Below are 13,950 nucleotides of genomic sequence, written 5' to 3'. Positions count from 1 at the left end.
CACCTAGAATGAATAGACTGACCTCACCGACTACACCGATGACTTCAACAATGCCAACCTTCGCGACCACGCTGTGCACTAGAACTCCAAGGTTAGGGACGAGTGAAATGGGCCCTTGAGGGTCCTATTTATAGATAGTTGAACCGAACTATGGACGATTAATATCAATTGGATCCAACAGTTCACAAGGACGCAGCAATTTGTATTCCAAGGGAAAATTAGTTTAACGTGTCTTTTACATCTGCGCAACCTAATGGTTGCATGGCATTCGTGCATCCCCGGAATGCTACCTCATGCCTAGGCTGAACCGATCGAGCCAACCCGATCCCGAGCCATTGGTCAGATCACGATTGAGTACGAAAGTCGGACCAAATCACCTCGGGCTAATACTATTCCCTCACCGAATTGATCACGCCAGACTCGGGAGTGGGGGCAATTGATGAGGGATAATTCGGTCCTCCAATGATATCATGACATGTGACATTACAGAACAGTAAAATGACATCTCGACACCACATAAGCAGACCCCAAGAGCACTTCGAATACTTAACAACCACCTCGACGACCTTGACACCACGCCAGAAGGCCGAACTGCAAACAACCAAGCAAGACCTCAAGTCGGCGTAAGAGGCAACCTACTTCCATTGATCTGACTCGACTTTGGTTAACGATCTGCTTGACGTGTTGAGTGACCTCCCCCTTTAGCGGGTTATCACCTCTGAATTTCCCAGATCATGACGCCACGTAAGAAGAGTTGGTTATCACCTCACTCGCTTCAAACGGGATTGGATAAACATTACCTGTTTATCTGGAATCCACCTCCAGGCATAAAACCACCTCCAAACCAAATAGGCCAAAAATCCCAAACACGTTTCGTGAGGTTCACACAGCTTGTGTCAAAAACATTTGTGACACGGCAGCTTGTGAAACCCCCCTTAACAAAAAATGCATGAAAGAGATGGAATGGACGATAAGCATACTCTTAGTTGTATCAAAGCTGTACCAGCTTTTATACTGATCCAAAATTCTCTTTACCACTAGAATTTCCAGATTCTTCTACATTAAGTTCAAGATTAATGGAGTCATAACTTACAACATTAGCATCAAAATCTGTAGTTAAATGTACCAAAGAGAACTAAGGAATCTAATCAATTAAATTTCTATAACCAAGCTACTAGTTTCCTCCATTTACCTATATCCTTTCTCAACTGTTTCACCATCACCGGAATTTCATCAATTGAGGGAGATAAAGTTGAAAAAGATCATTCCCCACTCCAAGAGTCACTTCAAGCCATTCTTCCTGGTTGTAGCAATTATTTGGGCATACTGATTTTCAAGACTCAATCTTCTGCCTGCAATTTTAGGCATCAAATTTATAAGAAAGAACTTCTCAAATGAGATAATTAGGTTAGAAAATGGCATTTTAGAATGAAGGGAATATCTAATCCATATTAACCAAGTGTTCAAAAATGTCAATCTACTGGTTAAAGTCAGCCCCTAAACTGTAGCCATTATCTGGTAGAGTATAATAAAACTCAAAAAGCCTTATCCCAACTATATGTGTTGGCTTCTGGGGAACAATCTAGAATGGACCTAAAACAACCTTTCAAGATTCAGGATTCATGTTAAAAAGTGTTAGTAGAAGTTTTATTCCAGCCTTGTACAACTATACTCCTTTATCAGGTCTTGGGACTTAAACAGTGCAACACAACCTGAACTCTAACAAGTATCATACATAGTACCAGAAAAAGACTTCAGAAAAAGAAAAGGAAATTGAACCATTGAATAAGGTGAACAATTAATTCCATCTCCAAAAATCTAGGAGGAATCATACTAGCAGTTTACTCCCCGCCCCCAAGAAAAAAGTGCATGCATATGTGCATTGCACAGACGTTATTGAATCGGTATTCACCCAAAGCATAAATTTTAAAATCAAGAAAAACAGGATGTCTTCCCAACTGACATGATTCTATTTTAATAACATTTCATGTAACCCAAGGGTCTTCTATCTTATAAAGCTCATTACATTGTTTTATTAAGACTGGAACTGAACAATGTTAAAGTTATCTCTAACCGCAAACAACTAGGACCCAACTTCAAGCCCACTGTGCGTGTAACCCAGGGAAACACATTGATCTTGTAAGGAATGGCAATCAAATCATTCTTTCATAGGCCTATGCAGAAGGGTAAAGCACATGGTAGAATGCTATTTTTAAGTCAACATGGTAGAATAATTGGAAGCATTGACTAACACTCAAATAAGAAATATGCTGACATGTTCTAAGACTGGGTCAAAATTAATCAAATAAGAAATAAATTTTTGGCAGTTTGCATAGACTAACACTCAATGAGTTTTCTCCCCTGATTTCCAAATTGTTGTTGTATTCTGAATTTTTGAGTTCAGACTGATATGAATGGCATGTGGAAGACAGTGATTGTGGTAATTAAACCTGTCCATGGGCCGGGTAGCCCAATGGGCTGGCCCAGCCCGGCCCGTCCTAAGTCGGGCTTGGACAAAATTTTAAGCATGCAGGCTCGGGATTGGACTCAAATTCAGGCCTAACTATTTTGCAGGCCGAAAAGTATTATATATATTAAATGTATAAAATATTATATAATATATAATATATAATTAATATATTATAAAATACATGTCAAAGTTGGGCTTCGGGCTTTATATAGGGTCAGGCTCGAGCTCACGATCTAGGCCCAACGGTCAGGCCGGTCTCTGGCTCAGGCTTGGTGATTTTCTGTTTATAAAGAGGCAAAGCCCAACACGGCTCGACTCATGAACAGGTCTAGTGGTGATACAGTCATAATTAGAGCAGGAGATAGTGAAGCTCAAGGAATTTCTTGCCTCTCAATTTGTGGTAAAACCGTAAAAGATCTAAGTCACCTTCAATACTTCCTAGGAAATTGAGGTTGCCCACTCCACTAAGGATATCTTCATTTCCCAAAGGAAGTATATCCTAGATCTGTTACATGATTCAAACAAGATGGGAGCCAACCAACTGGCGCACCCATTGAGAAGAATCGTCGACTTGGAGATAGTGAGGGAGAACCCCTCTCGGATGTTGAATAGTATCGGAGGTTGGTTAGAAGACTACTGTACTTGTCTATGACATGCTAGACATTGCCTATGTTGTAAGTGTTTTGAGCCAGCATCTCATATGCACTCTCCAAAAAGGATTCAAATCTTGATTATAGAGAGAGTACTTCAATAGTTGAAGAACCATCTAAGAAAAACCGCCTTGTTCTCTAAACATGGCCATATGAAAATGCAAGTCTTTACTGATGCCAACTGGGTTGGATCCACAGATGACCATAGGTCTACTTCAGGTTATTGTACCTTTATTGGAGGTAACTTGGTGACATGGAGAAGCAAAAAACAGTTTGTAGTGGCCAGATTTAGTGCTAAGCCGAGTATTGTGCCATGGCACATAGGGTGGCTGAAGTGTTGTGGATTAAGAATTTGTTAAGAGAATTGGGTTTTGGTGTAGAAGGTCCTACGTGTTTTTATTGTAATAACAAGGCATCCATTAATATAGCTGTAAATCCCGTGTTGCATGATAGGACAAACCATATTGAGGTTGACAAGCATTTTATAAGGGAGAAGATTGACAAGGGGGAACTGTGTACTCCTTATGTTTATTATAAATATCAGTTGGCTGATTTACTTACTAAGGGTGTTAATACCTTGTGCCATAATGAGTTACGTAGCAAAAATGGGGGGAGGGGGGTTGATTGACATGTATGACCCAACTTGAGGGGGAGTGTTGTAATATTATTACTTTTAGGTGCGAGGGAAGTTTTATCCTTTTATCTCTTGTTTAGTAACCCTAATAAAATAATGAGTTGGAAGCTGCCATTCTCATTCTATTCTCTCCAAAACTTCTGTCTCATCTCTCTCTTCTCTCTTTTCTTCTTCTCACATGTCTGTTTTCATACTAAAACTACAAATTAAATAAAAAAACTGTACATTGGGGCATATACAAAAAAAAAAAAAAATACATTATATGACAATGCTTTTCAAAAAGAGAAAATCTGAATAAAAGAAAGTGCTATATGATCTCCTTTTAAATACATCAAGTCTGCCCACCCAAGAACATTCCTATGATTTTCTTGATGGGATAAATAGACGATTGGCTCCTTAGCAAACCCTGGACATTTTTTATTTAAAACATTTATACTTGCAATAATGATTGTTGGTTCGGCTGTCTTAATTTGTATGTTTATCTTTGTTGGGTCTTAAGTCATTAGTTATTGGGCCTTAGTTATTGGGCCTAATCTTATTTAGTGTTTATTTTGACTAGGTGTCCCATCACTAATCAGGGGCATTCTGGTCTATTTATGTAACATTATGTAATGTTCTTATATATAATAGATTAGGGCTGGCTGAGAACACTTCTGCCGCCCATCTCATATCTTCTTCTTCTTCTTCTCCTCTCATTCGACAGCTCTATTTCAGCAAACATGGTATCAGAGCGCTAATCTTTTGACTGGTTACAGCAGCCGCCTCTTCTTCTACTCGCAGTTAACTCTTTCACTTCTTTTTTTTGGTTGCTGCAAAGAAACCCTAGGGTTGGTCGTAGAACACAGCTGGACCTACATCTAGGGTTTCCCTTGGTTGTAGGGCCCTCTAACTCATGACAGCAACCAATTGGACTCGGATCAACTTGTCCCAGAAACTCAAGGTAATCCTATCAGTTCCTCTGACTTGGATCTTCCTATTGCCCTTCATAAGTCTACTCGTTCTTGTACTATCAGACACCCCATTGCTGATTTTGTGTCTTACTCACATTTGTCTCCTCGTTATTGTTCTTTTGTGTCTGCTCTCTCTTCTACGCATGTTCCTACCAGGTATTCTGAGGCAGTATCTGACCCAAAATGGAAAGAGGCTATGGACGAAGAAATGAAGGCCTTCATGAAAGCAGGGACTTGGGAATTAGTGGATCTACCAGAAAGGAAAGACACTGCTGGATGCAAGTGAGTGTTCACTGTGAAGCATAGGGAGGACGGGTCCATTGAAAGGTACAAGGCTAGACTGGTAGCAAAAGGGTTTACTCAAAAAGAAGGGATTGACTACAAAGAAACCTTTGCTCCGGTGGCAAAACTCAACACAATCCGAGTTCTATTATCATTAGCTGCAAATTTCTCATGGGAGCTACATCAGTTGGATGTGAAGAATGCTTTCTTGAATGGCGACCTGCATGAAGAGGTGTTCATGGATCCACCACCAGGTTATGGGTTTGGGAAGAAGGTATGTAGACTGAGAAAAGCCCTATACGGCCTTAAGCAGTCCCCTCGAGCTTGGTTTGAGAAGCTATGTGGGGCCATGAAGAAAGGGGGTTACAATCAAAGTGGGGCAGATCATACCCTATTCATAAGGAAGAGAAATGACAAACTTACAACACTTATTGTCTATGTGGATGATATGGTAATTACAAGGGATGATCAGGAAGAGATTAAAAGACTAAAGGAGGTCTTGGCTGCTGAATTTGAGATTAAAGACCTAGGCCAATTGAGATACTTTCTTGGGATTGAAGTTGCAAGATCCAAAGAGGGCATCTATATATGTCAGCGAAAATACATTCTTGATCTTCTTCAAGAAACAGGCATGATGGGGTGTAGGCCAACAGATACTCCAATAGAACAGAATCATGGTCTACAGGAGTCAGTAGGAGAGGGCTACCTTGATAAGGAAAGATACCAAAAGCTAGTGGGGAAGTTGATTTACCTGTCCCTCACTCGCCCTGACATTGCTTATGCTGTACATGTTGTCAGTCAGTTCATGCACACTCCTAAAATCCCTCACATGAAAGCTGTGGAAAGGATCCTCAGATATTTGAAGTCTTGCCCGGGGAAAGGGATTCTGTTCAAGAAAAACAGTAAAATTGAAGTTGAAGGATATACTGATGCAGATTGGGCTAGCTCTGTTGGGGACAGGAAGTTTACTTCTGGGTACTGCACCTTTGTTGGAGGAAATTTAATTACATGGAGGAGTAAAAAACAGAATGTGGTTGCTAGATCTAGTGCAGAGGCCGAATATCGAGCTATGGCTCATGGTGTTGCTGAACTTTTATGGCTTAAGATCCTACTTGGTGAACTTGGAATTAAGATTGAGTGTCCTCTCAGGTTGTATTGTGACAACAAGGCTGCCATCAACATTGCAAATAACCCAGTGCAACATGATAGAACGAAACATATTGAGATAGACCGTCACTTTGTCAGAGAAAGAATTGTCTCAGGAGAACTCTGCATCCCTTATACTCCCTCCGAGATGCAGATTGCAGATGTTCTGACTAAAGGGCTAGCTACAATGAAATTCGTGGACTTACTTGGCAAGCTAAACATGATTGACATCCATGCTTAGCTTGAGGGGGAGTGTTGGTTCGGCTGCCTTAATTTGTATGTTTATCTTTGTTGGGTCTTAAGTCATTAGTTATTGGGCCTAATCTTATTTAGTGTTTATTTTGACTAGGTGTCCCATCACTAATCAGGGGCATTTTGGTCTATTTATGTAACATTATGTAATGTTCTTATATATAATAGATTAGGGCTAGCTGAGAACACTTCTGCCGCCCATCTCATATCTTCTTCTTCTTCTTCTCCTCTCATTCGACAGCCCAAAAAGTGCTCATTTGCAATAATAGAGATATTGCTTTTATTCTTCTTTTCTTTTTGGTCTAAGTTGCAAACATCCCAGAGACAAAGAACTCTACTTTAACCGTTCCCTTTCCTTACATGACAATCTTTACACAAATCTATAACAGCATAGCACAAAGGCCTTCGACCTCTATTGGCATGTTTTTGTCCAAAAGAGGTGAAATGGTTCTTGTCATTGTAAACGACTTTTTAGCCATAATTGGCCTCAAATGCCCCCATTGGACATTGATCTATCTAAACTTATGTTCTAAACAAATAGAGTAGAAGACAAAACCATGGATGTCCATTGTGATGCATAAAGGGTTCAAAATTGCAACTGTCCTCTCTGGCTGACTATGGTTATGCCCTAGAAAATCAGAGAAGTAAAAGCCAATCAAAGAGGGTAGTATAGGACACCTTTACACTGCAGACAAAATTGAGGGATCTGAGCAATCTGATAACTTTTCTGGAAAGACCAGGGTTTTGAATATAACTAAAATTTAGAGCCAAATTTTACAAAATCAGAATTAAGGTGTACATCAAAGACTCGCCAAGGAGATAAAAGCTCAAGAAGCAACTAGTGATTTAAACATGAAATGCATATAAATTGTAAGGGAATCCTAATGCTTATTAGCTGACTTGGTTAGAGAATTGTTTTTTTTCTTTCTTTTTTTTTTTTGAACAAGGTAAAATATTGTTTTATATTAGAAAGCAAAAGAAGGAACAACAACCCATGTACATTGAGAGACTGTACAAAAAGAAACAAAATATCATCCAAAAGAAAGGACCAGCTTCCAAAAAAGTGTTAATTGGACTACTTGAAAATTCTTTCATACACCTAACCAAGAACATAATGTTCCTATGAGTTTATTCTTCATTTCCTCCATTTTAGTGTATTTGTTATAAAAAATACCATGGTTCCTTTCCTTCAAATCGTCCAAATGATAGAGTTCATTGATCTAAAAAAGGCATATGATAGAGAGATAATAATGGTGGGTGGAAAAGAAAGGAGTTTAAAATAGGTATATAGACCCAATTAAGGATATGTATGAGGGGGCAACAACGTTAGAACACCACTGGGAGAGACTTCAGATTTTAAGGTTACAATGGATCTTCACCAAGGTTCAGTACTTAGCCCTTATCTATTTGCATTGATCATAGATGAATTGACTAAACATATTTAGGAAGAAGTTCCATGGTGCATGTTGTTTGCGGATGAAATTGTTTTAATTGATGAAACTAATGAAGGATTAAATGCAGAATTAAGCTTATGAACAAATTCCCCAGAAGTAAGAGGTTTTAAAATAAGTATTACTAAAATAGAGTATATGACATGTAAATTTAATAATAGGAAAAATTCCACTTTAGTACCCTGAACTTTGGGGGGTAGTGTCAAGTTAGTACCCGGACTTTCAAACATGTCACTGCAGTGCCCACTCTTTCAAAAAATGTCAAGTTGGTCCAAAACCGCTAACGGACATTAAGTATCATATAAAAGGACAAAAACGCCCTTCACCTATCATCTAATTTTCTTCTGGTTCATATCGGATCTCTAATCACCCCCTCCATTTCAGTGACACTGTAGTTGTAATTATTGGGTCCTGCTTCTAGAGCTGGAGACGAAAAAAAGCGGATTATAAGAACTCTAAAAAACATCTTTTACAGTAAAGCTAACCTTGAGAAGCTGGTCGTTAGTTAAAGAACATCAGGATAGAGGTTAATCCTCAATTTCAATACGAAATCAATAAATACACAGCAAAATGCTTCTGGAAAGAGATTCAAACACTGACGAAGAAAAATATGCTCTATGTCAGACAGTTTATGAAGTGAAACGATAGGAGGCAAATCCATCACTACAAATACTAGGCAATTTCCGTGGTATCAAAGACTAATATTACTAAGAACATTTCTGGTTACCTCAGAGATAATTTCTTGCACAAGGAGAGACTAGAAGAAAACTAACGGTCCAATTCGAACGGAAGGATCTGGAGAGCAAATTCATGGTGGAGAGAGTTTCAAAGGTTCAGTGGGGAACGAAAAGGATTGGAGAAGGAGACTAGTTTTGTAATTATAAATAATCTTGACTCTTGAGAGTTGAGAGAGAGAGACCGAGCAGGAAAAGAGGATGAAGACAAGTAGCGATTTTATGGGCTTCTGGGTTTGGCAAATTTTAACTGTTCAGGCCCGGAACGGTATTAAAGAATTTTTGCATGCAAAGAGTGCAGCCACCTGTCGTAATTAAACCAGACTCAGATATAGATTTCTTTATGAAGGTAAAAATTGACAAAAACAGAACATGCAAAGATATGGCTACTCTGGTTCGTTTCAACAAAGACGTGTTCGTGAGTCAAGTGTTGATGGGTCCAACCGTATGCGTATTGGTGTTCATGGGTTCAAATTCATCAATTCACATCCTCTGTTCTCTCATCAAGTCAATCCAACTGTGGCTTAATGTTATTATGGTTCAGTCTTAAGGTAGAAGACAATGAACAATGTCATTTGGATTTGGACTTTTTGTGTATAGGAGAATACCACTTAGATTAAAGGGAAAATTCTATAAAACAGTTGTAAGGCCAGTATGGAACAGAGTGTTGGGTAGTCAAGAAACAACATGTTCAGAAAATGAGTGTGGAAGAAATGTGAATGCTAAGATGGATGAGTGGAAAACTAGGGAAAATAGGATCAGGAATGAAGCCATCTGCAGAAACCTAGGAATAGTTACAATAAGTGATAAAATGAGAGAGTAGACTAAGATGATTTGGTCATGTGAATAGAAGACCACCAACAGCTCCAGTTAGAAGAAGTGATTTGTTACAAGTAGAAGGGGCTAGAAGAGCTAGGGGTAGACCAAAAAAGACACAGGTAGTAGTAATAAATGATTTAAGCACTAAAAATTTAACAGTGGATATAGATTTATATAGAACAGACAGGTGAAACAGGATTAGCTGACCCCATATAGTTGGAATAAAGCATGGGTGCTGATTATGACGATGATGATGATGATGATGATGATAGCTGCAGGGAAGGTATTCCATAAAAATTTACCCTGCTGTTCAAACCCTTAAGCCACCCTTCTTGCAGTAACTGAAGCACCATTCCAGGAAGGCGGGTTTGTACCCCAAAAAGAGAAACAGCCATTGCCCACAATTGCTGTGAGAAACTGTCGTGCATAAAAAGATGGTTTGATGATTCAGGAACTTCATTACATAAAGAACAGAGAATGATATTCAAGGCATTCTTCTCCTTATCAGCAGGTCTTTTGTCAAGCATCTTCAAGTGATGCAGTCCAAACTAGGAAAGCAATTTCTGAGGGTATGTGGGAGCACCAAATTCTAGCCCAAGGGAAATCACTTGAAGATGACTAAACTGAAAACATGCCTCATCTCTCCCATGACCAAATTCTTTCATCCTCTCGCTCAGAATCAGGTTTTATACCTCGAATGGGGTTTAACAGCTCAACCATTAAGTTGATTTCCCAATCATTCAAATTTCAAATTCCTTCTAAATGTAGGACATATCACTTAATCGTTCACCTGCTCATAGAGATCCTCTATCACTGTATCTTTATTTTGGGGACCAAGTTACCTTTGCTCACCTTGTAACCGATTCCTTTGTAGAAGTTAGGAAGGGTATTTTGAATGCCACTCCAAATAGCACAACCCAATAGGGATAGGGCAATACCAGAATCCCACCCTAGCACAACCCATCTCCATAGGCTTTCACTTTCTTTGTTGAACCTCCAGAACCAATTACCCAGAAGGGACTTGTTTTCTTTCCTACTGTTTCTGATGACCAGAGGGGACTTGGTTAGAGAATTATGTTACTAACATGAGCATTATACCTTGTATGTTCAAGTCCTACATAGGCTAAACTGTTTAAACTCTAAACATCATATGTAAAATCTACAATATGATAAGTTGTCTATTCAACACCAAGTTCAATGTTTGTTCATCAAACACATAGCTAAGCCAGGTGAGGTAAGATGCAACTGACAAAATGAGCCTTGCCTGTGAGGTCCAAGACATTCAAAGGGAGTGGTTGCTAACTTTGGTGCCTCTGCTAAATTCAAAATCACTTTATGTTTTCAGAGAATTCTTAGTTTGTATTGGAGGGGCTCTTATGCAAAGGTAGTATGACTAATGTCCCTTGTGCTACTGATAAAAAAAACTAGTGTCCCTTGTGGTCATGTTGGCCACTCTGGACTTTTTGCAGTCTTGATTTTCCTTTTGTTTCAGTTTTCATTTAACAAATTCATATCTGAATCAATGAGATGAATTTAAGAAAAAGAAAAAAACAAAAGAAAACCCATCCTTGTACCTCATGCTTCCGCCGCATTCCCAAGGGGAAACGAGAAGAGCTCACGAACCGGTGAAAATTCAACCAATCCAATATCCATAGCGTACCCAGTAACAGGTAACTTCAGGTCCCTCAAAACACTGAATGCCTCTGCCATCCGATTCTTGGGGACTTGTTGTGCAACAGAGCAGTAAGGAACCCAAGAGTCTGGGCTGTAATCCTCACTGATTTCAACTCCTTCCTTCTTCAATGCATCGCAAAGTTGTGAGTGGAATTGGAGGAGTGAAAGAGTGGGTGTTGGAGCAAGGAAGAGAATATTAGCTTCGTTGGGGAAGCTTCCAATGGAAGAGAAAGACAAAGCCAATGGCTCTTGCTTAGAAGCAAAGGTCTTTACGACGTTCTCCAGTTTCGGAGGATCGAGGGCGGGGCTAGAGAAGAGAGTAATGTGCGGTCGAGATTCCATCTCAATAAGCTGGGTACTGATCTGGCGACGAGCAAGGACGTTCCAAGCCTTCAAGACTTGGTTTTCCAATGCAGGATCGAAGTAGAGCTCAACTCCATAGCCTTGAGCCATTGAATTCGGTCAGAATTCAGAAAATTTGCAACCCCAAGCAGAAAATCGCGGGTCTAGAAGAAAGAATGACAACAGCTATAACAAGTTATTTACCAAACAAGCACACACAATATAGAAGAGAAAATGAGGAGAGAGGCTAGAAAATAAATAAATAAGCGCAAGAGAACTCTTACCACACCAAGAACGAGACGATTCTCGATTCCTAAAAAGGAGGAAAACGAAATACGAACCAAAAAAAGAAGAAACAGGGAAGGATCCGGTACTACCTAAAAGGAATAGAAGAAAATAATGAAGAAATGAAAGGATTCCCGCTAAGGAAGAAAGCAGTCAGCTTTATAGTTAGGAAGAGACAGAATAGATTAAACTCCCAATGAAGAACCCGAATGAGTTACAAAAGAAAAAATGCAAGACAGCTCCAACCAGAACAATACACAAGCAAGAAGAGAGAACACGAGAAGAGATAAAAAAGTATGATGGAATAAATAAAGGAATCAAGGGGAAAAAAAAAGAAAAAAGAAAAACTAGAACAGAGATGTATCTTTCGATTCAGATATTAGAGTTGAAGAGCTGGGAGGAAGGGACTCTGATCTGGAGTAGGGGTTTGTAAAAGAGAACAAAAGAGAAAGTTAGCTGGCCTAAAAAAATTAAAAAAAAAAAAAAAAAAAATCACAGGTAGGAAGCTTCCAAGCAGGACCAATCATAGTTATGCCACGTCCAGGCATTATGTGGCAAATTTTAGCCATTCAGCACCTCTCAATTGATCACTTGTTCAATCGTCCACATCCACATTAGCCCTGTGCCCTAAAAACCAGAGATTTTTGGGAGAATGACGGTTCAGCTCAGGTAAGAATTTATAAGCTAAAAGTACTCGGAATTGATGTCAATTTACAGATTGTATAGAATGTAGATTGTTGCCATTTTAAATGCTTATAGCTGTACAATGAAAATTAGAATTTTACATTAAACCTATCCCTACTTTTCCGGAGAATTTTTTCTTATATTCATTTCAAACAACACCATCCAAAACAAATGTTTGTTTCAAATAAACAAGCAACAGACAATGCAAAAGACAGAAGAACCGACGCTCAAAAACACACATGCAACAAAAAAAAATTCCACTATTCGATTATTTGTCATTAAAACGGGTAGATTTTTATCGCCGTGTATCGTGTAATATTAGTCGATACAGTTCAATAGGCACCAATATGAAAGCGAACTAGACTTTTGACAACAAAGGTGATGCAACTTTATCATTAACCATCCTTTACTTTATATCAATAAATGACTAAACATGCAACATACATTTATATTCAACAATTTTAACTACGGGTTTTGTCAAGTGAACTTCAAAACGTGTGTTTGTATCACATGACATCAGGTGTTTATTAAATAATTTTAAAATAATAAAATTATCCTTTATTATCTTTTTTGACTATTTTACTCGTTTTATCTAAGTGTTAAAAAAAAAAAAGGAAAGAAGGGTTATTAAATTGGACATTGATCAATTATTGGTTGAAATCCCCATTCAACGATCAATTGTAACCAGAGGATCACTTGTTTGGTTCCATAACCCTTCTTCCATTTTCCTTCTTTTAACACTTAAATGAAATGGGTAAAATGGTTAGAAAAATATCATAAAGGATAATTTTTCCATTTTCAAATTATTTAATGCGCACCTGATGTCACGTAATGGTGTTGACTAACAGTCAACTAATGGTAGGGACTTATTAGACACAATTTGAAAGTTCGGGATACCGTAGAGACACATTTTGAAATTTGGGGATTGACTTGGCACAACCCCCTAAAGTTTAGGGTATTGTTTAGGAATTTTCCCTAAAAAAATAATATTTAAAATTAGTATTTTATAATTCAATGAAATAAATAATTTATCAAATCCATATATATATATATATATATATATCAAAAAATGATTTTTAATTTAAAATATTTATGCAAGTAAAAATATTAATAATAAAATAATTACTTTAATACTTAAAATTTATAAATTTGCACATGATATGTATCTTAAAATTTTTATAAATTATTAACTAATATTTTAAATTGCATTAAATAACATTGTATTTATTATTTAAAAAATAAAAATATTATTTTCAAAATATTTGAGAATATAATATAAATTGAATCTATCAAACCCACTCATCTACATTTATATTGAAAAACAATTTTTTATTTCATAAAATCTATAAAAATAAAAACATTAATAATGGAATAATTATTTTAGTAATTAATTTTTATTAATTCTTATATGATATGCATCTAAAAAATTTTAATAGGTTTGATATATTTTAAGTTAAGATTATTTGTTTTTATAAATTAGTAATTGATATTTTAATTTACATTTTTATAATAACATATTTTTTGTTTACAAAAATGAAAATATTGTTTACCAAACATTTGAGAATTAACTTTTAGTT

General features: G+C 37.5%; 1 protein-coding gene across 1 annotated transcript; it reads right to left on the bottom strand.

Moving 5' to 3' along the window:
- Positions 1 to 1,043: 1,043 nt before the first annotated feature.
- Positions 1,044 to 12,063, bottom strand: LOC104595482 (uncharacterized). The gene is made up of 3 exons (XM_010256218.3): positions 11,689 to 12,063; positions 10,963 to 11,568; positions 1,044 to 1,352 (listed from the first exon to the last, which is right to left on the bottom strand). Exon 2 carries the CDS (start codon positions 11,513 to 11,515, stop codon positions 10,964 to 10,966), a length of 552 nt encoding a protein of 183 aa, XP_010254520.1. The 5' UTR covers positions 11,516 to 11,568; positions 11,689 to 12,063; the 3' UTR covers positions 1,044 to 1,352; position 10,963.
- Positions 12,064 to 13,950: the final 1,887 nt, after the last annotated feature.

The sequence above is a fragment of the Nelumbo nucifera genome, chromosome 3 (genome assembly GCF_055504915.1).
Source record: "Nelumbo nucifera cultivar China Antique chromosome 3, China Antique-T2T, whole genome shotgun sequence".
NCBI lineage: Eukaryota > Viridiplantae > Streptophyta > Magnoliopsida > Proteales > Nelumbonaceae > Nelumbo > Nelumbo nucifera.
This window is presented reverse-complemented; position numbering and strand designations above follow the sequence as displayed.

Excerpts from the sequence above, each read along its gene's own strand:
- LOC104595482 (XM_010256218.3), bottom strand. The coding sequence starts at position 11,515 with ATGGCTCAAGGCTATGGAGTTGAGCTCTACTTCGATCCTGCATTGGAA.